This window comes from Oryx dammah, unplaced genomic scaffold (assembly GCF_014754425.2).
Source record: "Oryx dammah isolate SB20612 unplaced genomic scaffold, SCBI_Odam_1.1 HiC_scaffold_25, whole genome shotgun sequence".
Lineage (NCBI taxonomy): Eukaryota > Metazoa > Chordata > Mammalia > Artiodactyla > Bovidae > Oryx > Oryx dammah.
In genome coordinates, this window is record NW_024070209.1 from 97,286,809 (window position 1) to 97,314,684 (window position 27,876).

Consider the following 27,876-nt stretch of genomic DNA (forward strand, 5'->3'; position numbering starts at 1 on the left):
ATTCTCTTCTGAGGCTTAAAGCTAAAACTAATATTCCTTTAAGTTCATTCTTTAGAGGACTGTTCAATCAGTTCTGGTGTGTGGGTATTCTTTCTTTTATAGCATTTTTAATTACATTTTTCAGCCCCATAAACTAAAGGAAAAATACAAAGCTAATAATCCTCACAGGGATCTCACTACCATCAATGATGGGGATCTCATTACCTTGCCACTGGGATTTGTGAGGTGCTGAAATACATGCCTCTGTGGTCTACCACTGGCTTTGGGGCTGGTTCTCCCTGAGGCCTCTGTCCCACTGTGAGCCAGAGCTCTGGATGAGAAGCCAGGGCCCAAATTCTGGCAGCAGCTCCAGCTCAACTTGCTACAGCCCTGGGCTGCATTTCCTGGGCTCACTCAGCTCACTTTCTGACCTTACCCACACTCTTACCTCTGCCTGGATCATCCCACCACCTGTCTCTGCTTATCTTTATCTCCTTTCCAGCTTTCTGCTTGGAGAGAGGCTGTTGGTGCATGTTCCTGGTCAATTGCAATCGCTTGGCTTCAATGCCTCCTCCTCCAGAAACCCTTCCTTGATCTCCTCATTCCCAGCTCCTGAGCTGAAAGTCATCTCCTACCTCCACAGCCCCAATGGCTTCTTATCGAACCTTCTGCTGATGGTAAGGGGCAGCAATCTGAGCACTTCCCACAGTGCTCATTACTGATCACTTACACAGGGCTTTCCAGGCAGTATTGTGGGTGATGGAAAGTCCCTGGGGTCAGGAACCGGACAAGATGCCCCCCTAAATGGGCATGGATTCATTGAGCCCATAGCAACCCTGGGTTGGAGGTACCACTATTATCCCATTTCACATAGGTGAACTCTGAGGCTCAGAGAGGTGACACACACACCTAAAGTCATGTGGCAAATAAGTAGCAGGTCTGACTCTAAAATTTGGGTCCGCTAGATGACAAAACACAAGCCCGAACCATTGAGTGGTTCTTTGATACCACATGGGCCAGGTGCCCTTGAAACACAGGGTCTGGTGCTCCTTGCCCCGTGCTCCATACTCAGAGAGAGGGCCTGGCTCGGGGTGGTGCTCCCGGATGAGGAAGGCCAAGAGCTCTGTCCATGGTCTTGGCAGCAAATAAACTTTAACAGCAATCCCAGTTGAGCCCGGCAGTAGCTGTGCAGCTGTGGGCAAGTCACTGCACTTCTCTGGGCCTCAAGTTGCCCATCCATACATGTGCACAAGAAGGCCCAATGATGAAGGGAGAAATCAAAGACCTCATTCATATAAATAGCTCAGAACTGACTCCCTTCCAGTGCCAACAGCCAGCACAGGACTCTGCACACAGTAGGCATTCAGAATGTTCCGTCGTATTATGGTGGTTATCATTATTATTTCAAAACTGCATTTTCAACATTTCCTGTGCTCAGGACAAGTTAAGTTTCTGATCAAGGCGACTGTGTTATCTGTGATGAAGAACTGAGTCATCCTTTCCTGCTCCCACTTCCCAGCTCAGAGACCAAGCGGGATTAGAGCCCGTCTTCCCATGGGGGCACCCCTGGGGTCCTGTCCAGCTGGCAGCTGGATGGAGTCTGGTGGGAAAAAACACTGGGAAGTCCTGAGGTTGGGGCCAGGAAAGAATGATGGCAGGCCTGGGAAGAAGATGCTTGGAGTGAAAGCAGACCCCTTAGGCTGCCCTGACCCCTAACCTTCTCCTTCTGAGAACACTGGGTGAGGTCTGACTTCTAACGAGGGCAGAAAAGGACTCTGCCCTTCCTGGAAGTAGCTCTGGGCCCCCTCAGTGTCCCCTGCCCAGCCCCTCTTACCTTCACATAGTCCCCACCAGCCTCCGGCTCTGCAGTGGCCCTGGAAGAAGAGAAGAGAGGTGAGTGGTTCCCAGCCCTGCTGGCTCCTCAGTCGCCAGCCTCTGCCCACCTGCCTGGTGCCAGCACTGAGCGCCTGCAGGACTGAGCACTGCGGGTGACAGCACTTGCTGGAATTGGCAGGCTGGGTACTTCTCCACTCTCCAGCTGTGTGACCCTGGGCAGGTCCCTTCACCTCTCTGAGCCTATGTTTCATCGGGTTGTCTCGGGGCCTCTGGGAGCTGATGAATGTCACATGCTTAACATAGCGCCTGCTTGCTGTATTGACTCACCTTTAGGACACTGTGGTCTCCCAGTGTTCACTCTCCACCTCTTCCCTGACTCCGCGCATTGGTGGCCCCAGGCTGAGCCTCAACCTCCTTCCCTCCAGCTCTACCCTCATCACCTCATCAGAGGGACCCACCCAGCAGCACATCACCATGTCATTGCTGGTGACAACTGGCTATGAAAGTGATTCCCCTCCCCTCAAGGGTGGCCTGGATGGAACCTGGAGAGGTCAGAGGCCAGGGGTGGCTGTTGTTCCCAAATAAACACATATTTATTTGTTCCTCCCAAATAAATATCACCCTTCCTGGTGAGGACCTCCATGAGCCACATCCCCAATCCTCGGCCTTAAACGCCCTCCCTTCTCTGATGCAGCCTGGACTTCCCCTTCAAAATGAGACTCAGAAACCCAACTGCCTCCTAGCATCTCTTCTCAGATGTCTGAACTTGACTTTTGCATCCAAAGCAGGACTACAGATCCCCCACCCCACCCAATCCCACATGCCCTTGCTCTCCACACCCGCTTCCCATCTCAGGAGATGTCAGCTTCATCCTTCGTGTTGCTTTGTTTGGCCAAAAACCCTGTGGTCCTCTGTACTTCCTCTCTCACTCATAGTCCACGCCCAATCCATCAGGAAATCCTGTGGGTCTCTTTCCAAAATAGGTCCTGACCACTTCTCTCTGTGTGTCAACCTGCCCCATCTGGGGCACTTTCTCTGTCCTCCTGGAGCACATAGCAGACCTCTTGCCACCCGCTGTGTCTGCCCTCACAGCCCTTGGTCAGCCTCCCCTCTGCTGCCCTGGTGGTGCTCATGTAAAAAGCTAGGCAGGCCACTGTGCACAAACACCTCCCACCCTGGGACTTCCCTCATGATCCAGTGGGTAAGACTCCAGACTCCCAAGGCAGGGCTCCTGAGTTCAATTCCTGGCCAGGGAACTAGATCCCACACGCCATAACTAAAGATCCCACATGATCCTGCATGCTGCAATAAGAAAAGATCTACCAAGATGGTGCTGCAACCAGCAACTAAGACCTGGTACAGCCAATTAAATAAGCATAAATTTATTTTTTTAATCCAATCTCATCTAATTTAAAATGAAGCAAAACAAAAACACCCCCCCAACCCTTCCATCTCTCAAAGAACAAAATTTAAACCCTACTCCATGGCTTGCAAACAGCCAGCCATGTAATTTATCATCTAAACCAAGACTTCCCTTGTGAGAGTAAAGAGGAGCCATTTTTATGCCAGAAAAACAAGCATAAACAGGTTTATATTTGCCTCAGCCTACAAGGCCCTGTGGTGACCCAACTGCCCACCTCATGAATTCCCACCCCCAAAATATGCCTGCTTCCCTCATTCTGCTCCAAGCCACTGGGCCTTTGCACTTGCTGTTTTTTTGCCTGGAAAGCTCTTCTTCCAGATTATCACATAGCTTGCTCCTCCCCCTACTTTATTTAGGCCTTTGCTTAATGTCCCCAACCCTTCCCTGACCACAATGCCTAGAACTGTCCCTTGTCCTTCGCTCTCTGTCCTCAACCCTGTTTTATTTTCCTCAGTCTTTGCCTGAAACAATCACTTTCCATTTATTTGTTGAGTCCAGGTACCTGCCATCTCCACCAGGGCACTGACTTTGTCTCATTCACTGCTGAGCCGCCAGCACACAGCAGGAGCTTGAGAGCTGTTTACTGCTGCTAGTGAGGACCCACAGTGGCTCAGTGGGTAAAAAATCTGCCTACAATGCAGAAGACCTGGGTTCAATTCCTGGGTTGGGAAGATCTCCTGAAGGAGGGTGCAGCAACCCACTCCAGTATTCTTGCTTCGAGAATCCCAAGGACAGAAGAGCCTGGTGGGTTACAGTCCATATGGCGGCAAACAGTCGCATACGATTGAGCTCACATGCACTAGTGAGGACCTGCTGTATAGCACAGGGAGCTCAGCTCAGTGCTCTGTGATGATCTAGATGGGATGGGGCGGGGGATGGGAGTGAGGGTGGGGGTAGGAGAGAGGGGATATATACACACATAGCTGATTGACTTCATTACAGCAGAAACTAATACAAAAACAGTGTAAAGCAACTATGTGTGCATGTGCGCTCAGTCGCTTCAGTCATGACCCCATGAACCATAGCCCACTAGGCTCCTTCTGCCCATGGGATTTTCCAAACAAGATTACTGCAGTGTGTTGCCATGCCCTCCTCCAGAGGATCTTCCCAACCCTGGAACTGAACCTGTATCTCCTGTGTCTCTTGCACTGCAGCCAGATTCTTTACTGCTGAGCCACCAGAGAAGCCCACATTTATTGCCTAAGAAATGTACGAAGAGTGTACCCACAACCAGTATTCATCACTATTATTATTATTAATTCTGTCAGGCTGGACCCTGGTTCTCTGGCTGACACAAGCCTCAGTATTCCCATCTACAAACTAGGGAGGGAGGTCAAACTTCCCCAAAAAGAGAAGCCCCAAATTTAAACTGAAATGTGATAAATCTAACAAAATAAGTTGCAAACCAAAAAAGCTGAGCTATAAATGAGACAAAATAAAAACTGTGGGTGAGGTGTGTTTCCAGGGTGCAATTTCACGTAGGGTTCCCCCTAGCTCCTGAGGCCAGGGGCTCCTCTTTGGGATGCTGGCTAACAGTCCCCCCTGTTTTGACATTCTGGAGTCCCTGGGGCTGTTCCTCCTTCCTGCAAAGTCCTTCCTGATCTCTAACCATCATCCCTCAAGCTGCAACCCGGCCCCTGCAGGCTCCGAAAGCCATGTGAGTTCTCTCTGTCCAGCCAAGGTGGGGTGGGGTAAAGTAGGGACCCCTCCCCTTGCTCACCTCCCTGCTCTTCCTGGGTGAGGTGTCCTGTCCAAGCATTTCCGGCCATTCAGGCCCGGAAATCCTCCCACTGTTGGGAACAGACTGGCCAGGACACTGGGATTACCCTAGCATTTCTTCCTGCTTCCTGTCCACTTCCCCTCAGGCACTGGGCAGGAGCAGAGTCTTGGGGAGGGGGTGCCCACTCCAGGGATATCAGGTGGCCAGAACCAATGGGGTGCTCGGGTGGAGGCCCAGGCCCGGGAACTCGCCATGGCCCCTTCCTGCCCCTCTGCAACACTCCAGGATTTCTAAGACCTAAGGTGGCCATGTCTGCTTACCACAATGGCCATCACCTGCCCAGACTACAGCCACCACTTCACCACTGCCTCCCTGCCTGCATCTGTGCCCCTGTGACTTGTTCTCACCCCAGCAGCCAGAGTGGTCCTGTTAAAATGAATCAGATCACATCTTTCCTCGGCTCCAACCCACTGGAGTGGCCCCTAGTTTCACTCAGAGTAAGAGCTGAAGTCCTCATAATAGCCTCTGCACACTGGCTCCTCACCACCTCTCCCACCACACTCCAACAACACTCCCCTCATTCATGCTACCCCAGCCAAGCTGAGCTTCTCACTGCCTTCTGTCCTGACCTCAGGGCCTTTGCACTTCCTGTTCCCTCTGCTAGAATACTTTCCCTCCAGATATCCACTGAGCTCCTGCCCTTCCCTCCTTCAGGTCTTTACTAAAGCGTCCCCTTCTCAGTGAGGACTTCCCTGGCTGCCCACCTGGAAGTGAAGGGAGCCCACTCAAGGCTCCCCACCTCCCCGCCCTGCTTCATTGTTCTCTGTAGGGCTTCATCTGACTTGCCCTGTGCTGTCTCCTCTCATCAGAACATCAGCTCCACAGGGTAGGGGTTGGGTTCTGCCTGGAATGGTGCCAGGCACCCCATGAAGATGTTTTTTAATGAACGAATGTCACAGCAGTCCCTGCAATCCTGAGGACAAGCTCTAGTTCTGGTTGGTGGGCCCTCTGTGACCAGGCCCCTGTCAGCCACCCCTCCACTCTTCCTCAGGGTCCTCCGGGCACTCCGGCCTCAGCCTTCCTCCAAAGAGCACTACTGCCTCCAGCCTCAGGACCTTTGCACATGATATACCTTCTGCCCAGAGGAATTCTCTCCCTTAGAGTCAGAGGAATTTCTACTCAGCCGGCAGATCTCAGTTTGCTTGGAGATTTCTAGAATTTTCTCCCTCCTTTTGTAATGACTAATGATTCCTTCGATTCCAGGAATTGAAGCTTCCATGTTTAAAAAGTCAGCTCTGTTAATTAATTCATTTATTAATTCCTTATTTTATGGATTTCAAAGGCATTTCCCCTCTAAGATTAATGGTGAAATCAATTAATAAATAATAGTGACAATTGAGCTAAATCAGTTCCATTAATCAGCTGCATCAATTATTTAAATAACCAACCCCTTTAATTGCCTGTATTAGCTGATTTGTTCTAATAACTGATACCACTTATTGCATACATTAGCTTAATTAATTGAATTAATGACCTGCAAGTACAGTCCATTACCCTTTATTTCCTCAACGCAGGTTTCAGTCCGAGCTTTACCTGCAGGGTCTCCATCCTGGCCTGAGAGAAAGGGTGAGGCTCCCCCAGGGACCCTGGAGAAGAGGCTGCTGTCCTCTTCCACTTTGGCCCTTCCTCGCCACGGGCAGCCTTGCCCTGCAGAGCCGTGGGGTCTTCCTGCCCTCTATCTATCCCCCAGTTTGCTCCTGAGGCGTGGTCATATGGCCTTAAGGTGGACACTTCCCAGCCTCTGCCTCCTGCTTCTCAACTTGCCCCCGCCCTTCCCTCTGTGAACTTCAACTTCCCCATCTGTGAAATGGGCATATTTTAACTGTCTTCATAGAGGGGCTGCAAGGATCCTATGAGAAGAAAAGGTACAAGGTTCCTTAACCCCTGGGGCTCCTCCCTCTGCCACCCCACCCTGACCCCAGAGAGCTCCCGTCCTGCCCTTCCTCGGGGCTCGAGAGATTCTCTCCCTTCTTCACTCACCCGAGCAGAGCAACAGCCCTGCTCTGTGCTCCTTAGTTCTTCAAGGCTCTGAGCAGACAGAGCCGGGGGTGGAAAGCCCTATCTCTGTGGGGACACCCAGCCGTGGGCCTTTGGGATTCCCTGCCAGGAAGGCCCTTGACATTAGCCCCTGCCCCACCCCCTACTCCGAACAAGGAGCCACCACTGTCCTGGAGACAGCCTTGCTCCCCTCCCCCATCCTATGCCTTCTGTCTTCTGGACAGGGGTGAGCTCCCCAGCAGAGCTCAGGGAGGGCGCCAGACCTGTAGGGAGAAGCCAGAGCAGCGGCCACTCTTCCCAGGGCAGAGCTGAGGGGTCTGGGTCCCGGGAGTTGCTGAGACTCAACAGCTGCTGGCCAAGGGCAAAGGGGGAAAGCAAGTGCTGAGCACTGACTGAGGGCCTGTGTGGAAGCCCCGCTTCGCAGCAGGGCACGCAGCTACTCAGAGGAGACTCACGTTGGTTCTGCTTTTCTCCTTGCACTACTAGGCAGGCCCTCCCAGAGATGGGATGCCCCCAGATAGAAACAGGGAGACACTAGGGAGGGGAAAGCGACGAAAACCGACATTGCAACCAGACCAGGAGCCCCGAACTGACATCAGGAAGAGGATGTGGAGTGGGCATGAACAGAAAGAGGACACGGGGGCCCTGGAGAGGGCACCGAGCTGGGGTGAAAGAGGCTGCGTGGCGCCGGGTGAGTCGCCCTCGCCGGGCCCCAGGCTCCTCTCCTCTACACGGGTGTGCTGCGAGCCCGTGCATCCTGTGTGCTGGCACTTCTCAGGCATGTCTAGGAAAAATGCTCTACTCTGTCTACTCTTCACAATGACCCTGTGAAACAGGTGCTGTTTTTGGAGAAGCAGATGGGGAAACTGAGGGTCAGAGAGCGGAGGGGGTCTCTCAACATTATAAAGACAGTCAGCAGGCCTCTGAGCAGCTGGTGTATCCCACCCCACCACCCCTCCTCGTCCTCCCCTGCTCTCACGCCCCGAGCGTCCAGCATTCTGTAAACAAGGTCCCCTGAGGGTTTGAGGGGATGTGGCTCCAGCTGGGGATGGGGGAACCGTCTGTCTATCCCGAGCCAGCGCAATTCCCACAGCCTGAGGCGTCTGGGGGTCTCGAGGGCTGTGAGAAAGTCTCCACAGGAAATGAGAGCCAGGAGCAGCTGGGCCCCTTCGGAAGACAAGGACCAGCCGCCCAGAGCCTGAGGAGACGGAACAGGCTGGGCCCACCACAGCCCCCTCCCCTGGTGGGTAATCACTACCAGATGCCCAGCAACTGACGTCACTTTGCAGGGCCGAGAGGGTCGTGGGACTCGGGGGAGTGTTGGGAATTCTTGGACCAGAATCAACATTCCAAAAGGAAATGGGGGTGGGGGGGCGTCTTGGCCTATCCTCAGTGCCCGGCACCAGGGCTGGGAGCGGGCAGCTCAGGGTGCCCTGGCTCTCCTATGGGGCGCTACCTTCTCCAAGTCTCAAGCTTCCTGCTGAACGGCCCTGAGTGAGAGCGCAGGGGCCCGCGTCTCTGGGAGGAAGGGAAGGATGCTCCGGTGAGACACCTCAGAAAAGAGTAAGACCCAGGAATCCTCCTCAAAGGAGAGGTGCTTGTCAAACATAAGTCAGAGCGGGGCCGTCCTCCGCTCAAGGCCAGCGACGGCTGCCATCTCGTTCACGGTCAAAGCCAGGTCCTTGCCGGGCCTTCCAGGCCCTGCTTATCTGAACCCGTTTCCTCTCTGGCCTTATTTCCAGCCCTCCTCTCCCCAGCCCCCATCTTGCTTTCTGGCTGCTCCGCCAACACGCCAAGTATGCTCCCACCTCAGGGCCTTTGTAGTTACTGTTCCTTTGACCTACTATACCCTTCCCCAGCCATCAAGAGGGTCTGTTCCCAGGATGCCTGAGACTAACATAATATTGTACATCGACTATATTTCAAGTAAAAAAAGGGGTGGGGGGAGGGGGGTCCGTTCCCTCATCTCCTTTGCTCAAATATCGGTTTCTCACTGAGAATTTTTCCCTGGATAACTTTCAGCCACTACCCCAAGACCAGTTCCCCTACTTGATTTAAATCTTTCTCTCTAGTGCTTTTCTCTTCTAGCCGACCAGGTAATTCATCTGGTTTCTCGTCTGTCTCCCCCACACTGGAATGGCTCCATGAGAGTAGGGTTTTGTCTGCTATGCTCACTGCTCTCTCCGCAGAATCTAGAGGGGTGTCTGGGGCATAGCTGCATCCCGGTAACTATTAAAATGAAATGAAGTTCCAGCTCCACTGTCTCATCTCGAGCAAGTTGTTAACCTGACAAAACCTTGATGTCTTCATCTGTAAAATGGGCTCCTGTTACCGCCTTTCCAGGGTTATGGGAAGCCATTTGAAGTAATGAGAGAGACAGCTCTGAGATTTTTATTTACAGCAGGTGATACGTGGCCTTTAAGAGTTTGGGCTTGGGAGCTGGTCAGGTCAGAATCAAACCTTGGTTCTGACAATCTCTCTGTGACCCCAGGAAAGTCCCATTTTCTCTCTGAATCTCAGTCTCCTCACTGGTAGAATGCCACAAATAGAGGCTCCCACCTCACAGAGCCCATGTGGTAAGGGGACTGAGTATTCCAGGCAGGGCTGGCCAGTTGTCCTCTGGTGGGACCCTGGCCTGACCATTCCTGTGTGTGGGTGTGGCTATGGTATGGGGCTTTGGGGGACCTCCCTTCCTTCTCTAAGCAGCCACTTCCTCCTCTACAGCATGAACTGAGGGGTTGAGTGTCAGGACTCTCTAGAGCCACTGTTCCCCTGCAGGCAGCTGAGGGGCTGGGGGCTGGGGGGAGGCTGGGCGGCGCTCTCCTTTTTGGGAGCTAAAGGCCCTTCATTGCCTGTGTCGTCGGCCCCTCCTCCCTCCTTCCTCTCATCCCCCATGATCTCAGCAGAGTACAGGGCACCAGGAAACTCCTGCAGCCTCACCTCTTCCCCTTCCTTCCTTCTGCTCCAGGTGCACCCTGCTTCCTAGGGGGTAGGGGAGGGACACGTCTCCCCAAGCTTAGGCTGAACAGCCACTGGGATGACCCCGTTGGGACACTCAGGACCGAGGCCCCTGGTCTTACTCAGTGGCAGTTCTCAAACGCCCTCGTCCCCAAGCTGGACGGATCCTCAGAGACCATCCCAGACCCATCTTGGCTGCTGGAGAGATAGACGCCCAGAGCAGGGCAGGACAAGCCTGAGATCACACCTGCAAAGCAGCTCTCCTGTCTCTGGCATAGAGCTGAGCTTCACAGGCTCTTAGAAGAAATGTTCAACAGTTCCTCGCCTTCTACTTGGCCTAAGGCAGGTGGGACACTGGGTCCCAGGGCACCAGGAAGGGGCTCAATCTGATCTGTTAATCCACCCTCCTCAGGACCCCGGGACATCCCAGGTGATCAGGGGCAGGAAGGGAGATTCTCCCTATTTCCTCTGTCAGCTCTAAGCCAGGCCTGATACCCCAAGGCACTGCCAGGACTATCTCTGCCCACAGTGGAGGATGGCTGGCATTCTAAAGGTGTCTCAAGACCTGCTGAGGGGTCTGATCCAGGAAGGTGGAGTTAAACCCCAGTTCTGACTTTCATTAGCTGTGTCAAACTGGGCAAGTAAACCTCTTTCCTTATCTGCAAACTAGAGATAGTGATAGTGTTTCTCTCCTGGGACTGTTGTGACCAGCAGATGCCCAGCCTGAAGCGGGGTCGGAGTTGCACCAAAAGAAAGTTTAAAAGTGCCAGATGCTAAACTCGCACCCAGGTTTGTCAGCTGCCCCAAGGGCAGAGATTTCCCCCACAGACAACTCCCAGTCCCCGGCAGCGGCCCTCCTCGGTCCCAGGTCGGTCACTTACCCTCTGGATCCCAGGGCGGGGCACCTCCGGCCCACTGCAGTCATGGTTCCCTGCCGTCGCCGCCTGCAACCCGGGGACCTCCTGTTTCCAAGGCTCCCGCCTTTCTCAGGCTACGGAGCTGGGGAGCTCACAGCAGGACTCCAGGGGCGGAGCCTGGCCTGTAGGCCACGCCTCTGACACGCCCCTCCGCCCTCTGGGCGTTCTCCACCGTCTACTCCGCCCTCTGGGAAGGACGTGCCCCGCCCCGGACACGCCCTTCGCCTCCTGTCTTGCTCCGCCCCATCCACGTCCGTCAGGGTCGGGGAGGGTGGGAAGGCCACGCCCCCAGCACACGCCTCCGCCTCGCCCCGCCCCTCTCCAACGCCAGCTTCCCCAACAGTCCCCGAGCAGCGTGGAAAGGCCACGCCTCCCAGACACGGCCCTTCGCCCCTTCGCCCCGCTTCCGCAAACATCTCAGGCCCAAATTTGGGTTTCTTCACAACGCTCCCCAACCCTCACCAGACCCCTACATACAATCCTTGTTGCACGCCCGAATGAGGCCGAATTTAAGAGGATGGCAAGAGAAGGCAGCCTGGAATAGGTAAAGATGGTGGAAAAGCATTCGTTCTTTAAATCATAGATGTAGGCACTTCCCATTTATTGCGTTGTTTGCTGTGTGCCAGGCACTGTGCTAAGATTTTTACAAGTTCGTTATTCTTCAGTTTTCACCACAGCCCTACAAGGTAGGTGGTATCGTTGTGCCCATTTGTCAGATGAGAAAAGCGAGGCTCCAAGAAGGGAACAGACTTGTCCAAGGCCAGTAAGAGGCAGTCTGGTCTGGATTCGCTCTGCAGCTCTACAAGGTCCTCCTCCTCCCCACTGAAGGACCAATTATCCCAGCACACAGAAGCTATGCTTGGTGTCTCAGGGCAAAATCACTCAAGAGAGGTTCCAAAACAAACCCTAGAGTTTACTTTTGCTCAGATTTTCTTTTTCCCTCTTTATTTCAGTAAGTATATCTATTATAACCAGTGTGGTTTAGACAAAGTCTCTGAGAGTTGAAAAGGCAGGGATGTCTTTGGTTGGGGCTGAGGGGTCTCCCAAGGGCTGTAGGGCTTAGAACGTGGTGGGTACCATGTGATGGATGAGTGTGCAGCCACTGGAGACAGGCAGATTCCTGCTCAAATCCCACCCCTGCAACCTTGGCTGAGTCTCAGTTTCCCCAGCTGTAAGATGGGGTGGGGGGCAGGTTATAGTATTGATATACTCTTTTACAGAATTTTCAGTGAGTAACATTTGTTTTGACACCTAGTAAACGGGTACTTACTAATTGAGAGCTACGGCCATACATTACTATTTGCATTTTTGCATCAATTCAACACACCCTGTACCCAAGTTAGGTAACAAATGCTTTACCAGACCAAGGGGAGCAATGTTGTCCAGCAGAATTAAAGGCAGAGATTCAGAGGTGGGGGCCCAGGGCAGGGATCCAGTGGTTGGGCTGGGCCCAGCGCTGAGGGCTCATGCTGAAGGCTGCCTAGGGCGTTGGAGTCAGGTGGGTCTTAGGTCAAGTCCTAACTTCGTCATTTGCTAATCTGACTGGGGCAGATGGCATTTCTTCTCTGAGTCTGTTTCCTCATCTGTGGTATGGAAATAACAGTATCCTCTCCCTGGATTTTTTTTTTTTTTTCTGAGAATTAATTACACGTGAAGGGCTAAGTACAGTGCCTGGTCTATAGTAGTGAAAAGTGAAGTGAAAGTGTTAGTTGCGAGTTGTGTCTGACTCTTTGTGACTCCATGGACTGTAGCCCACCAGGCTCCTCTGTCCACGAGATTCTGCAGGCAAGAATACTGGAGGGGGTTGCCATTCCCTTCTCCAGAGGATCTTCCCGACCCAGAGATCGAACCTGAGTCTCCTGCATTGCAGGCAGATTCCTTACCATCTGAGCCACTAGGGAGCCTGGTTTATAGTAAGCACTTAGTAATGTATAGGGGTGTGTGTGTGTGTGTGTGTTTTCTTTCTACAGATGTGTGTGTTGGGTGGTCCTCTCCAGACTCTGTTGGCAGGAGGCTGGAGATGCCATCCCCACAGGTTCTGCCCTCACCCTCCCCTTATGGGCACCTACCTTTCTGAGGGCACATTCTTGGGGTCTCGCTCCTCTTCTGTGTCTGGCCTGGCATCCTCAGGTTTTCTCATGGGGTCCACTTCCACTGCTGAAGGGTTGGGTCCCACTGTTGGGGTGTCCTCCCTGGAGGCAATGGTTTCTAGCACCACCTTCTCAGCTGCCTCCAAGCCTGGAGGGTCAGGCAGGCTTCGGGGTACCACTTGGGGCTCAGGGCCAACTTCCTGGGCCTTCTGGGTGGCCCGTTTGCCCTGAGCCTTCTTGATGCTGGGGCGAGGCATGGTGCCCATGTGGCTGTACATGTCACTGGAGCGGGCATAGGCCGGGGGGCTCTTGGGGACTGTCACCATGTCATCCTGTGTGGCATCAAAGGCGTCAGCCTCCACCTGGGGCCGGATACTGTTGGGGGCCAAAGATCGTCTCAGAGTAAAGGACCGAGGAAGGTTGGAGAGACTCCCAAACCCCTTGAACTTGAAGAACTCTAGAAGAGGGGAGGGGAGGGAAAGGAGTTAATGACATTGCCAGCAGTAATAATAAAAACAATGAAACATTTGTGCAGTTCCACTTACTGAGGGTTCAAGGAGGGTTGGGAGCTTCACTGACACCCCCTCTAGGAGTTACGGTTATAATATGGCACCACTGGGATCCCATAGCCTTTGAATTCCACATCCTAGCTTTGTGACCTTAGGCAAGTCACTTGACCTCTCTGAGTCCATTCATCCACATCAGTAAGATAGAGATTATAGTATTCATCTCCCATGGCAGGGGCAGGGGCAGGGGCAACCTCTGGGCTGTGGACCATATGTCCTGGCAGATCAGCAATGGCATTAGACTAGAAATAAAGTGCACAATTAAGTCTAATGCACCTGAATCATCCCCAAACCATCCCCCCCACCATCCCCAGATGGTGGAAACACTGTCTTCCACGAAATTGGTCCCTGGTGCCAAAAAGGTTGGGGACCACTGTCCTCTGGCAATGGAAGAACTGAAGAAAGGCATGAACTCAGCATGTAAATAACATGCTTCACAGCCGTCAGAAGTAATGAAAGATGGTGATGACGATCACAATAAAGGCCTTTGCATTTGTCAAACATGCCACCTTCATTAATTACTTCCCTGAATTCTCAGCACAACTCCATGGCACAAGTTTAATCCCCCATTTTCCAGATGAAGAAACTGAGGTTCAGATCGGTGACATGAGAGCACATATGTGTGTGTGTGTGTGTGTGTGTGTGTGTGTGATGTTCGTGTCAGGGTCGGGGGGGCAGTGTGTGGAGTGGGTGTTTGAACGAGGCTCTGAGGTGCAGATGAAATGAGAAGGGGGCTGTCGGGTCCCTGAGGGTCCCACTCCCTGCGGTTCTCTCCTTCCTGTCAGCTGAGCCCTAGTGGGGACTCAGGCAGCAGTGCTCGGGTGATACCATCTCCGCGTTTCCGCAGGGGTGCGCCTGAGCGCCTGTCCTCCTGCCTGCTCTCAGCTGTGGGACTGCCCCTCCTCCTAGCCACCACCGTCTGCCGGACTTCACCACGGCCCCTCCATAAGCAAAAACGAAAACACCCTGGCATTTCCCACTTCCTTGGCATCCTCCACCTCGTCAGATCCTCACGACCATGGTGGAACATAGGTGGGATGGCCCCATTTGATGGAGAGGAAACTGAGGCCCAGAGAGAGGAAGGAATTTGCCCAGGGTCAGAAAGCCAAGCAGAGCCTGGCCGAGGGCCTGGGGCTCTGGAGTGCTGGGGTCAGTGCTCTGGGGCTTTCCTCCCGGGCCTGCCCACCCCCCACCCCACCCTCAGTTATAGCCTCTGCCTCCTGACAAGCACTGTCAGCAGATGCTGAGGCTCTGCTCTTAGAAAGCTATGCCAACGAGCAAATCGCCTCCTTTCTCCATACCACTTGTTTTGTCTCCTGGGCACCAGGGGTCTGGAAGAAGCAGTAGTGGGCAGGGAGGGAAACTGAAGTCAAGGGTCCAGGGACGTGAGACTGAGTCCTGCTCTGTAGCCCTATATGACCTCAGGCAAGTCTCTGGGTCTTTCGTCTGTGGAATACAGTCATAATCTTTGCCCTGTACACTCCCTTCATGAGCTGTCAGATGCAAAGCATCATAGGGGGCCCTCCCTGTGGTCCGGCAGCTAAGATTCTGTGCTCTCAATACAGGGGGCCTGGGATTCGATCCCTGGTCAACGAACTAAATCCCACATGCTGTAACCAGAAAGATCTTGCACGCCACAATGAACACTGACGATCCCGAGTGCCATGATTAAGACCCAGCACAGCTAAATCCATATCTAAATCTTAAAAGGAAAAAAAGAAAAAAAGAATCAGAGGGAGTCAAAGTTTGCTGGGACCAGGAAGGAATCAGCAACATGGGGAAGAAGAGTGAAGGGCGGGTGTGGCCCCTCATTTAGTTGCTCTGGGTCCCAGCGTCACTGCTGGTGGGGTCATGGGACATTAACCCGTGGCACACACCCCTCCCCTCGCCCCAGCCCCAGCAACTCCCAACCTGAGACCCCCATGTGAACCAGCACAGAGGCAGGCTATAGAATGCGTGGAGGTCTTCCCTGGCCCAGCCTGGAAGTCAAAGGGAGCCAGAGGACACACAGACGAATGGAGAGACTGACAGTTGGGTGGGGAGAGACAGAGGAATAACGACAGACAGAGACAGACAAGAGAGAAACAGAGATGGAGAGCTAAATCAGCTGGAGAGAGAGATCAGGCCAGAGGGATGGAGAGACAGCACCATGGAAACTCAGAATCAGAGTCCTCCAGAGACAGCCAGAGATGGACAGAAAGAGAAACAGAAACGAGATAGAGTGGGAAGAAGCGGATGCAGAGAGGCTGAGACGGACAAACGGCACCCCACACTCACTGAACTTCTTGCTGGCCTTCTTGGTTCCCTCCGTCATCTTGGCAAGCCGTGCAGAGCCCCTGGCCGAAAGGCAAGTGGCCACTTGAAGCGCTGGACATCAATGCTGGGATGCCTCTCTCACCTCCCCTTCCCTTTTCTCGCGCCCTCTCACTAGCTTCCTCTGTGTATTTTTAAACCAGTGAAACTCTCACAGCCCCACCCTCCCCATCCTCTCCACAGGGGGCGGAGGCAGGGCGCCCCCCCTCAAGTCCCAGCCCCTGTGGGCCTCCTCCTTGGCCTCGGCAGCGGGGGGAGGCAGGGGGCAGACCACAAGCGCGTGAGATCTAGAAGGTCTGGGAAAGAAACCGCAGGCTCTGGGAACAGAGCCTACTGGGCTGGGGGCCTCCAGGGACCTGACAACCACTGTCGGGGGGTCTGGCCAGCGGGCTGGGAGGGTGCAGGGAGTCAGGCCTGCGGGCAGAGGGGTTTATCCTAAGCCTCAGTGCTGGAGGATGTACTGGCAGTGGTGCCGAGGGGAGTGCCCTGGTTTGGCCCGCGAGCCCTGAGGCCACCCAGATTCTTAGCTGCCCCCCTCTGTCACCGTGTGATCCTGGACAAGTCCCTCCCTGAGCCTTAGTTTTGTCTCTGTGAGTGAGCGGTATTTGCAATGCCCACCTCACAGGGTCCAGCGCTTGGTGCAAAGCCTGGCACAGAATCAGTGCCCTCAAGGCATGGTCACTCCTTTTCAAGCTGGCAGGGACATGGCGATAATTTAGTCCACCACCCCGCTGTACAAGGACAGGATAGGAAAACTGAGACACAGGCAGGCAGAAGGCCCCCAGGTCACACAGCAAGTCGATAGCACAGACTGAGCAACAACCTGCCCTTTCAGGCCCCTAACACTCAGCCTGGTGTTTTTCTACCCTGCATCCCCGTGTGTGTGTGTGTGTGTGTGTGTGTGTGTGTGTTTCTACCCTGGACAGAGATGAGGAAATGAAACCTCCCCTACACAGGTTGTCCCTGACACCTGCGGAAGATTCCAGCAACTGCTGGGGGGCACCTGAAAGACCAGGGGCTTCAGATCCTGGCTCTGAGTGCGGTTCCTTCTGCCTCTGAAGACTCGGGCACCTAATTTCTAGAATAGGCAGGAGCGTAAGGTACACAGTCAACCCACAGGGGCTCTCTCATGATCGGACATTATCATCCTGGCCCCAGAGCTGGCCCACTGGGGTGTGAAAGGGGAAGATCAAGGTCAGGTGGGGCCCCTTGTACATCCTCCATAAAAATAATGACTACTAATGACTACCGTTTTCTGATCACCTAGTACTGGCCAGCCAAAGGGCTCAGTTCTTCTGCCCTAAGGAGGCAAATACTGTTTTTCTTGTCCTCATTCTACAGATATGGAACCTGAGGCCCTGCCCCGAAATCAAGTGACCTGGAACTGGGACCTGCCTGTCCAGCCATGGAGTCTGAGGTCCTAACGTGCACACTCAGAGCGCCTGCCACCCTCTGGCAGCTGGATGATAGACCTTGGCGGGAGAAAGCCCTGCCAAACTTTCTCAATGGGACAGGGGGGAACCTGAGGCCCTGGAAGGGAAAGGGACACAGCCCATGAGATGCAGGCAGCAAACAGGCCTGGATGGGACAAAGTTCAAATGAAAGGATGGGGCTTCTGGACCATGGACTTGGGAGGAAAAGGGGGTACAACTCCAGCTCCCTCTCTTGAGTGTCGACCATGATCCATGCATGGATCTGGAAGCCCCCCCAGATCATCACAGATCTGTGAGGTGATCCTGGCACCGTCCCATTTCACAGATGAGGGAACTGAGGCTAAGGAGGAGCAGAGGCTGGACAGATACCCAGGTGTTTAACTCCTTCCCATCTCTGGTTGTTGTCGGAAGAGGGAGAGGGGCTGGTGGCTTGGTGGTAGCTAGAGGGGTCTTCCTGGTGAGAGCTGGAGGGTGGATCCCCCAGCTTCTCTCTCAGGAGGCAGTTGGAGGGATTTGGGCTCACTGCTGAAGTGATGGCATCAGCCAGTACTGGCTTCCTGGCCAGGCCCACTCCCGACTTGCTGTGTGACCCTCCATGAGAGACTTTACCTCTCTGAGTCTCAGTTTCCTCATCTGTGAAATGGGGTCACAGTAATCCCCCTTCTCCCCCTCTTCCTGGAGTTGTTGGGAAGACAAAAAGAGCAAATGATGGACTGGGCCAGTACACCCTGGCACTTCTTGCTGAAGGATGGAGGTGGTTCAGGTCAGGGGCAGACTGGCTCAGGTCAGGAAAACCCTGGGGCAGGCACACTGGGTGAAACTCGGGAGTCCCAGCCACAGCCAGGGCGAGGCTGTGCTGCTGTGGTGGAGGAGCCTTGGCTGCGCCAGGCTAGCCCTGCCGTTGGCCCAGGCGCCAGGGTAGTTGCCGCATCCCTGGGAGAATGAATGGGGCTCAGTGTGACTGCTCAGTGTGGCGGCTCCACTGAGCTCAGAGCCCTCTTTGTGCCGCCTCGAGTGGCTGTTGGGAGTGCGGCTGGGGACCTGCTGGCCGGTGGCTGTCCCCGGGCCCTCCTCAGACGGCGCTGGAGGCCAGCCCAACCCCACTCCACAGCCCTGAACACACGAGCTCTTTCCAGCCTCAGGCCTTTGCTTGGGCTAGACCCACACTCGGAACGCATGCACCCCTCCACCAGCTCGTCTTTCTCTCCACTGAGTCCCTGTGATCTAGACTGGGCCACAGTGCCCGAGGAACCCTGCTCTGATTTCTAGCCCCTCCGTCCTTCCCTCCCCAATCTATGACAGAGATGTCAGCAATCTGGCCAAGGACGATTAGAGACTGGAGCCTTTCAATGTCATAGTCACTGTACCGAAGCACACCTGAGTCCAGATGGCCACCTGCCTGACTTTAAGCAAGTCATGTCACCTCTCTGAGCTTCATTGTTCCCATCAATAAAATGGGACAAACTCAACATCTCTCACACTATCCTGTGGCCATGAAAACAGACGTCTACACTGAGAATACTATTTGTATTACATTCACTTGTGTCGTCATTTTAAAAAATATTTTTATTTACTTGGCTACCCTGGGCCTTGGTTGCAGCACATGGGATCTTTAGTTCCTGTAGAAGGAATCTTTTAAGTTGTGGCATTCAGAATCTTCCAGTTGAGGCATACAAACTCTTAGTTTGGCATATGGGATCTAGTTCCCTGATCAGGGATCGAACCCAGGCCCCCTGCATTAGGAGCTGAGTCTTAGCCAGGTGGACCACCAGGGAAGTCCCTCACTTGTGTCTTTATATGCATGTTCTGAACAGACCTCATGCATCGTCAGAGGCACTGGCCTCAAGCTTCCACACTGGCCTCAGGCCTGCTCCAACCATAGGACTCAGTAGATATCTTTTCACAGCTTGCCTCAGTTGTCTTCTATGGGGGGGCCAAAGAGACCTGGCTTTGAATCCCAGCTCCATAGCTCCTGGCTGCTTGGCCTTGGGCAGGCCACTTTTACCACTCTGAAACTGTTTCCTCTTCTGTAACTTGAGTCCCCTAACAGCAGCTTTCTAAGACGGGTACTGTAAAGTTCCAGAGGCCTGACATACATCATGGGGCCAGGCATGCAGTCAGCACCTAGCTGGTGTGGGCAGAAGGTCCATGGAATTGCCGTGGGCATCACCCAGCCATTCTCTATTCCATGTCCCCCTACCCAGTGACCCCTTGTCTCCCCAGGTAGACCAGCAACAAGAGCACACACCCCCAGGAGCCCTTCTTCTTCCCTCCATATGCCCTGCACCCTGCTCCTGGTCAGGGGAAGAAAACAGAAGGTCCAGGTCAAACAGCTGGCCAGGGCCTCCCTTTCCTACTCTGTGCCTCAGTTTCCCTAACTGCTAAATGGCAGCAGGACCAGAGGCTCTCTCAGAGCCTGGTCAGCCAGTCAGCAAACATTTCCGGAGTACTGGCCACAGGCCTGGTCTTGCCAGCCTAACCGATCCATGGAAACAGGAAACATTTCCCTCCAGCCAGTAAAGAAGTCAGAGTCGGTGAGAAGTTGTTTCTGGCTAGGATCTAATTTCTTCTCACTTTCACTGGGCAGCCTTCTGAAGGGCTCTGACTGTTCCTGCCTGCCATCATCCCGCAGGGAGGGCTGAGGGCCCGAGGCCCTGAGGGGAAGTGACTGGCAATGTCAGGGTTCAGGCCAGGGATCGGGGAGGGTGGAGGTGATGACACCACCGGAACTTCTGCTGAGGCCTCTGCCCACAGGATGTAACTTAGGGAGGGCTTGTGAGAAACAAGCAGGGGCCCCAGCCTGAGAATCTGATGGTGGAAGCCACCCAAACCCACGAAGACCTCCCCACTTCCACCCAATGCGATTATCCCCTCCCACACCTCCCACTGGCATCCGCCACCTAGCTGACGATGCTGTGCCATGACTGTGCCCTTGCTCCACCCTCAGCCCAGGTGGGCGGAGTCCTGACATGGGTAACTGCTTGGGGTTGGCACCAGACTTTGGCTGCTGTTGGCTTTACATATCAGTGTGGCAACTGGCCAGGTGTTTGACCGTGGCCAATGATGTCACCGTCCATGGGGTTCTTCAGGCAAGAATACTGGAGAATACTGGGTTTGCCATTTCCTTCTCCAGGAGATAAGCTGGTTAGATAGTATCACAGACTCAGTGGACATGAATTTGAGCAAACTCCAGGAGATACTGGAGGACAGAGGAGCCTGGTGGGCTTCAGTCCATGGGGTCGCAAAGAGTCAGACACGACTTAGCAACTGAACGACAACAATAAGTGACGTCACCCCTGAGTTCCAATGTTCTTCAAAACAGAGGTAATAATAGTATAATATTGCTGAGTGAGAATTGAGATAATTCCCATAAAGTGCTAAGTGTACAGCTTGGACCATTTATTTTCCCTCCATAAACTATAACTACTACAATTATTATTATTTTCTCACTCTCTGCTCTCCCCACCCCCAATGTAGCCAATGGTCACCCTGCTTCTAATACTGTACCCAAGAAACTGACCCCAGATCACTCCCTGACCTGCCCCAAACCCTCGCTGGTCCACACTGCCTTTAGGAGAGGGCTCTCTGCTCCTCACCTGATCCTGAAGACCTTCCCTGGCAGTCCCCCTGCTTCCCAGCAGAACAGGGTCTCTTGGGACACAGACCCATTCCTGACTCCTCCTACAAAGAAGCGTCAAGCCTAAGCCATGTGAGCTAAGAGCTGGAGAGCAACCCAGGAACCTTCCTGGCAGAAGAGAAGGTAGTGGTGTAACCAGAGAGCATAGCCCTGAAGGCAAGGGGCCCTGGCGTGTAGGAAGCAGTGTGGCCAGAGCCTAGGTTCGGTTCAGTTCAGTTCAGTTCAGTTCAGTCGCTCAGTCGTGTCCGACTCTGCGACCCCATGAATCGCAGCACATCAGGCCTCCCTGTCCATCATCAACTCCCGGAGTTCACTCAGACTCACGTCCATCGAGTCAGTGATGCCATCCAGCCATCTCATCCTCTGTCGTCCCCTTCTCCTCCTGCCCCCAATCCCTCCCAGCATCAGAGTCTTTTCCAATGAGTCAACTCTTCACATGAGGTGGCCAAAGTACTGGAGTTTCAGCTTTAGCATCATTCCTTCCAAAGAAATCCCAGGGCTGATCTCCTTCGAGCCTCAAATGTCACAGTTTGGTTTTTCCTGATGACAGTGGAGAGAAAGATATACAGACATCACTTCAGAATGATCTGATGGGTGCTGGCAGGGGGACAGATGGAGGGGACAGACTGGGGAGGACAGGTCTTAAGATCCATTGGTGGAGGACTGGGGTGGGGGGTGCAGATTGAAGAGGGGTGGAGAGGAGGTCTGAAGGCAGCCTTGTTGGGGGCTGGGTGTTAAAGGCTGGAAGGAGATACAGGAGGCTCCTGGAGCCAGAATGTATCAGAAAGCTGCTGGGGAAGAAGGGCCAGGGTAGGAGAAGCAGGCATAGGATCAAAGGAGATGGTGGACGGTGGTGGGCTTGGTACCCTGGCATAAGGACAGCAGGCCTCAAACAGCACCACTTGCTATACTGCTGGACAGACTGTAAATAGCCTGAGTCAAGAGAATCCTCTTCGGATTCAGAAAGACAAGGTTCAAGTCCCAGCTTTATTACTGTGAGACCTTGAGCAAATGACCTCACCTCTCCGAGCCTCAATGTGCTCTTCTGTAAAATTGGTTAGTGATCCTGACTATGGAGCGGTGGATTCAGGATTCAGTAGGAATGCCCAGGCACTTCCTGAGCACACAAGAGGGGCCGACGAAATGCCGGCTACCTTTGTGACTACTAACCCGGGGCGGGACCAGTTAGGGAGCAGCTCGGCAGGAACCAAAGTCCTGTGGGTCTCATCTCTTGTCTCCCAGAGAACTGGGTGGGGATCCAGGAGTGGAAGGCCCAGGCGTTGCTGGCTTTCCACCTTCAATGTCGCCGCGCCCCCTGGCGGCTGTCGGTTGCCATATCAACGGCGGGTCGGCGCGGGCCCGGGGAGGCGGCGGTCGGGGCCCGTTCTCCCCTCCCTGGACCCGAGGCCGCTCTCTCGGCACCTCTAGTCTTCGCCTGCGTATAGTGGGGTGTCGGGGCGGGTGGGGAAATCCCGATCCGGGGAGGAAGGGACTCCCCGCTGCGGCTGGCATGTGCGGGTAAACTGAGGCACGCGGTAAGTCGCGCCCCGAAGCCAGGTGTTGAGCGCGGGGCCCCACCTCCGAAGGCGGAGGAGGGGCCGCGGGCGGTGACGCGCCGAGGGCGGCGGGCGGGCGGGAGGCAGGCGGCGGCGGCGGCAGGTGCGGCCGCTGAGGGTGGAAGGGAGGAGGGAGGGGGCGGGCGGAGGGGGAGGGGAGGGCGAGGCCTGGGCACCTCCCCCTTTATAACGCGCCCCCTCCCGGGCTCTCGGGCCGCCTCCTCATCGGCTGTTTCCGTCTGGCCCCCTCGCCCGGCCGCCCCGGGCCCGGGCCCGGCCAGGGAGCCCCCAGGCCGCGGCTCGGGGGGCCGCCCCCCCACCCCCCCTGCGCCCGGCGCCCAGCGCAGCCCGGCGGAGGCGGCGCCGTCGGAGGAGGAGGAGGAGCAGGGCACTGCGGCTGGCCCCGGATCGGGCGCCAGAGCGGCAGCGGCTTCGGCAGCGGCGGCGGCGGCGGCCCGAGCCGATGCAGCGGGACGCACCACCTCGAGCCCCAGCCCCGGCGCCCCGGCTCCCCGCGCCCCCGATCGGGGCCACCGCCGGCGCCGGCGGCGGCGGAGGCGGGGGCAGCGGCGGTGGCGGAGGCGCCTCTGCAGCTTCGGCTCCTCCTGGCCTCCCGGGAACTACAAGTCCCAGGGGGCCTGGCGGCGGGCGGCGGGCGGAAGAGGCGGGGTCGGCGCCTCGAGGCCGGAAGTGGCCGTGGAGGCGGAAGTGGCGCGGCCGCGGAGGGGCCTGGAGCACGGCGGCGGGACCCGGAGCGGGAGCGGCGGCGGCAGCAGCGGCGGCGGCGGTGGTGGCTGGAGGTGGCGGCGGCGGCGCACTGGAGTCAGCCATGGCAAAGCAGTACGACTCGGTGGAGTGCCCTTTTTGTGATGAGGTGACCAAATATGAGAAGCTCGCTAAAATCGGCCAAGGCACCTTCGGGTAAGGCTGGGCCCCCCCCTCAACCCCCAGGGACCGGGAGCCTCCTGAACCTGCACCCCTCCGGGCCGACGTCGGGACGCCCAGACCCGGGCCCGGTTGGTCGGGAAGCCACTTAGACGCAAACTTATCCCCTGGTCTCGCTAGGCCGCACCGCAACCCCGCCGGGGCCTGAAGGAGTCGGCCGGCGGGGAGGAGCCTGAGGCCCTTAATGGGGGGGCAGGGAGGGGTTGCAGAGAGGAGCCTGTGAGTGGTGCGGGATCTCTCCACGAGACGCCCGAGTGAGGCGCAAGGAGCAGAGGGAAGAAGGCTGAGACTCGAGAAGGGACCAGAGTCACCGCGTGGTGGGGTAGCCGAGTGCCGTGAGGGACCCGGCCCAGCCCCGCCCGGGATTCCCTTTCCGGGCCTCCTCTGGTGGGGGAGGGGCGGGCTCTGCGGAAACGTCCTCTAAGAGCCCTCTTGGGTCTCCCCTCTCTGCCTGCAGGGAGGTGTTTAAGGCAAAGCACCGCAAGACCGGCCAAAAGGTGGCCCTGAAGAAGGTACTGATGGAAAACGAGAAAGAGGGGGTGAGTATGGGGTGGGGTGGGCAGGTCTCCCAGCTCCTTTGGGCGTGAGGTTGCGTTTCCACCTTTCTGGTTTGGGTACTCTCAACGTAATAGATTCAGATTAGGTGTTTGGAAATTTCCATATTCCAGGAAGTTTGACTTCCCAGTTCAGTCTTTGAATTGAGATGTCTTAGAGCTTTTGATACTTCATTCTTGGGTGAATATGGTTGGTGCCAGGAGAGGGAGCCCATGCTTGTACCCAGTGCCCCTGGGTTTTTGAAGTTAGGAAGTCTTTAAAGACTTTTTCTTCAGGGTTTAATTTTGTTGAACGCAAAATATATATATATATGATAATGATAATAATTACATGCAATGGCTTTAAAAAGGTGATTGGTATTCAGCTGAAAAGCAAGTCTCTCCTGCCACACACGTGTGTTAGTTCTGGTTCAGCTTTCCAGAGACCAGCTTCTTTCTTTAATTATATATTTGTTAACTGCCAAGCAGGTTAAATGCAGGCATAGGGCTAAAATTTATAAGGGTGAAGAAACTGCAGAGCGTCTGATGACTGGTAACAGAACCTTTGTATGAAGTATCAGTGTTTCGGATCATTCATTGAATTATTTTGATTCATTCATTCAGTTCTTTATGAGGGGTACATAGTTACTCCCGTTTTACAAATGTGACATCTGAGACAGCTAATTTCAGAGCCTGTGCATTTACTGTCTCCCAACCTTTGACCCTTCGCGTGGACCCCATGGCCAGTTCCTGGGTCTGTAGTGTGCTCACCCACTTTTGACTTACTCCTGTCTTTTCTCCCACCCAGTTCCCCATTACAGCATTGCGGGAGATCAAGATCCTCCAGCTTCTAAAACACGAGAATGTGGTCAACTTGATTGAGATCTGTCGAACCAAAGGTAAGTTGTTTGGATCATGTCCCCATTTCCAGATGGAAAAACTGAGGCTTTGTTTGCGGAGTTGACACTGGACACGTTGACACTGCCTCTTCTTAACCCGGACATTCTGACTGTGACCGCTCTCCCTGGTCTTTTCATCGGAGCAGGTGCTTCCCCAGGGCCTGCCACAGCACCCAGCCCAGAGAAGGCACTCAGAAAATATTTTACCTGTGAAGGAATTTGTACCCGGATATTCAGGGTGGCCATGGGTTGGAGGGATTTGGGAGCTAGTTTGGAGGAAATGAGTTACATGTAAGGTTTCTGATTTGTTTTTTTGCCTCCCCCTCTCTCCTCCTCATTCTTCCTGCCTCAGCTTCCCCCTATAACCGCTGCAAAGGCAGTATATACCTGGTGTTTGACTTCTGCGAGCATGATCTTGCTGGGCTGCTGAGCAACGTCTTAGTCAAGTTCACACTGTCTGAGATCAAGAGGGTCATGCAGATGCTGCTTAACGGCCTCTACTACATCCACAGGAACAAGGTGGGGCCCTGTTTGGGGGGAGAGTGCAGGGCTTGGGCTGGCCTCTGCGCTCACTGCGGGGCGGGCATGGCTAAGGGGCCCCTGGGAATCCTCCGCCTTGTGCTTTCTGCAGATCCTGCACCGGGACATGAAGGCGGCTAACGTGCTCATCACCCGCGATGGGGTTCTGAAGCTGGCGGACTTTGGGTTGGCCCGGGCCTTCAGCCTGGCCAAGAACAGCCAGCCCAACCGCTACACCAACCGTGTGGTGACCCTCTGGTACCGGCCCCCAGAGCTGTTGCTCGGTGAGGACTCTCCCGAGCTGGCAGAGGGGAGCAGGGGCTGGGCACTCAGCTCAGTCTCAGCACCCCAACTGCCAGGGCTTCTTGAGCCATCGGCCCCAGGGGCGTGGCCTCTCAGGAGGCCGTGGGGCTCAGGGGGCCCTCCCTGGTGTGCTCTTGTTCCCAGGGGAGCGGGACTACGGCCCCCCCATTGATCTGTGGGGTGCTGGGTGCATCATGGCGGAGATGTGGACCCGTAGCCCCATCATGCAGGGCAATACGGAGCAGCACCAGCTCGCCCTCATCAGCCAGCTCTGCGGCTCCATCACCCCCGAGGTGCGTCGCAGCCCGCCTCCTGGGGCCCCCCGCCAGGCCACACACCTCCGAGAGGGGTGGGGGAGGCTCCCTGGCAGGGGAGGAGGGGCGCACGGAACGGAGGCAAAGCCCTGACCTGGACAGGCGGCTGGTGGAGGGTCACAGTCTGCTGTTAGCCATGGCGACGTCAGGTCTGGGCTGCGTCCCCGGTTCCTGGGGTTTTCCGGCAAGGTGTCTTGAGCGCCTCGCCTCAGAGCTGATCTGTGCCGTGGGACATCTGTGGTTCTGTCACACTTGGCACACATCTCCCAGGCGATTCACGCCAAAGGGTCTGGTATTCAGTGCCTGTGTCCCATCTGTGGTTACTGCTGCTTTGGCTGCAGAGGGCTCTGGGGTGGTCTGGAAGCATCTGAGCAAGTTGTACGTATTTACTTAGTTATTTTTGGCTGCTCTGGATCTTCACTGCTGCACCTGAGCTTTCCCTAGTTGCAGTGCGGGGGGCTTACCTTGCTCCAGAGCACTGGCTTTAGACCCGGGCTTCAGTCGTTGTGGCACACGGGCTTAGTTGCTTCATGGCATGTGGAATCTTGCCAGACCAAGGATCGAACCCGTGTCCCCTGCATTGGTAGGCAGTTCTTAACCATCGGATCACCAGGGAAGTCCTGAACAGAGACGTATCCAGTCACTACGTACTTGACCAGTGGATCAGCCACATACCCTGCTGAACTAGTCTTCCCCCTCTTTCCATGCCTCCCCCCTGCCCCAGGTGTGGCCAAATGTGGATAAGTACGAGCTATTTGAGAAAGTGGAGCTGGTCAAGGGCCAGAAGCGGAAGGTGAAGGACAGGCTGAAGGCCTACGTGCGAGACCCCTACGCGCTGGACCTCATCGACAAGCTGCTGGTGCTGGACCCCGCCCAGCGCATCGACAGTGATGACGCCCTCAACCACGACTTCTTCTGGTCCGACCCCATGCCCTCGGACCTCAAGGGCATGCTGTCCACCCACCTGACATCCATGTTCGAGTACCTGGCACCTCCACGCCGGAAGGGCAGCCAGATCACCCAGCAGTCAACCAACCAGAGCCGGAATCCTGCCACCACCAACCAGACGGAGTTTGAGCGCGTCTTCTGAGGGCTGGCTGCTATTGCTTCTCGTTAGGGCCGTGGTTTTGGTTTTTTTCCTTCTGCTCTGTGACTTGCAGCGTGGAGATTATGGGGCATGTGAGTTTTTCCTCTAGCGCATATCTTATTTAATCCGCACCCTGGGCATCGGGCACCAACCGAGCAGACTGGAGTAAAACTTCGGTGGAGAGTCCAGGAAGGCACCTGAGCTGCCTCACCTTGTTCCCTGGCTTTGGCAGTGATGCCCAGGGGGTCTCCCTTTACCTTAGGACAGGACTGGGGTGGGGGGAAAGGCACGCCCCACCGGTGACTCTGAGAGACCCCAGCATGCTGGAAGGAGGGGACTGGTCCCTCACCGACCCCGGCCCTCCCTGTGGGATGAGAAACTTCTGTGGGGCACAGAACCAGCCTCAGGAATGGGAACGGGCTGCTCTCAGCCTAGCCCTCAGAATCTCTGGGGCCGACGGAAGCTATTGGTTTCTTTGATAGGACAGTTTTATCGTGTTGATTTTGTTTGATTGTTCAGAGACATTCCTGGGTACAGGCTGGTCAGTTACAATTAAAGTTGACTCTTTTTCAGTAAACGGCTGTGTGCTGTGTTCTGTGTTCAGAGCGCCAGCTCTTAACCCTGTAGCTGACCACTGAGACTTGATTTGTCAGGACGTGGTACTTCCCTTTGTCCCAGTTCATGTCCCCTGACATCCCTTCAGGGGACTTCTGTCTCTTGTTTATTTCTCTTGAGTACCCAAGCGGCAGGTACCATGATGCTCCCTTATTCTCCTCTCCACTCAGTGTCA

The 27,876-nt window shown here is 55.1% G+C and overlaps 2 protein-coding genes across 3 annotated transcripts in view; one reads left to right on the top strand and one right to left on the bottom strand.

Annotated features, from left to right (window-relative positions):
* SH2D3C (SH2 domain containing 3C) overlaps positions 1-15,983 on the bottom strand; it is a 32,544-nt gene extending 16,561 nt beyond the window's left edge. Inside the window, exons 1-3 of one of the 2 annotated variants that reach the window (XM_040225171.1) lie at positions 15,825-15,983; positions 12,961-13,438; positions 1,814-1,853 (exon numbers count right to left, since the gene is read on the bottom strand). In XM_040225171.1, the coding sequence (XP_040081105.1) occupies positions 1,814-1,853; positions 12,961-13,438; positions 15,825-15,861 (555 nt within the window). In that variant the 5' untranslated portion in view covers positions 15,862-15,983. Of the gene's footprint in view, positions 1-1,813; positions 1,854-10,855; positions 10,972-12,960; positions 13,439-15,824 lie in introns of those variants that run through there. The other variant, XM_040225172.1, reaches the window with a different exon arrangement.
* A 7,112-nt stretch (positions 15,984-23,095) lies between these two features.
* Positions 23,096-27,663, top strand: CDK9 (cyclin dependent kinase 9). The gene is made up of 7 exons (XM_040225205.1): positions 23,096-23,407; positions 23,889-23,970; positions 24,773-24,863; positions 25,216-25,382; positions 25,495-25,666; positions 25,830-25,978; positions 26,724-27,663. The coding sequence occupies exons 1-7, from the start codon at positions 23,316-23,318 to the stop codon at positions 27,087-27,089; spliced, it is 1,119 nt and encodes a 372-aa protein (XP_040081139.1). The 5' UTR covers positions 23,096-23,315; the 3' UTR covers positions 27,090-27,663.
* The last annotated feature ends 213 nt before the right edge of the window (positions 27,664-27,876 follow it).

What these genes read in the sequence shown, in the direction of transcription:
- CDK9 (XM_040225205.1), top strand. Translation starts at nt 23,316, where the DNA reads ATGGCAAAGCAGTACGACTCGGTGGAGTGCCCTTTTTGTGATGAGGTG. An exon ending in TGGAAAACGAGAAAGAGGGG is followed by an intron (nt 23,971 to 24,772) that starts GTGAGTATGGGG and finishes TCTCCCACCCAG; the next exon opens with TTCCCCATTACAGCATTGCG. An exon ending in GCCCCCAGAGCTGTTGCTCG is followed by an intron (nt 25,667 to 25,829) that starts GTGAGGACTCTC and finishes TCTTGTTCCCAG; the next exon opens with GGGAGCGGGACTACGGCCCC.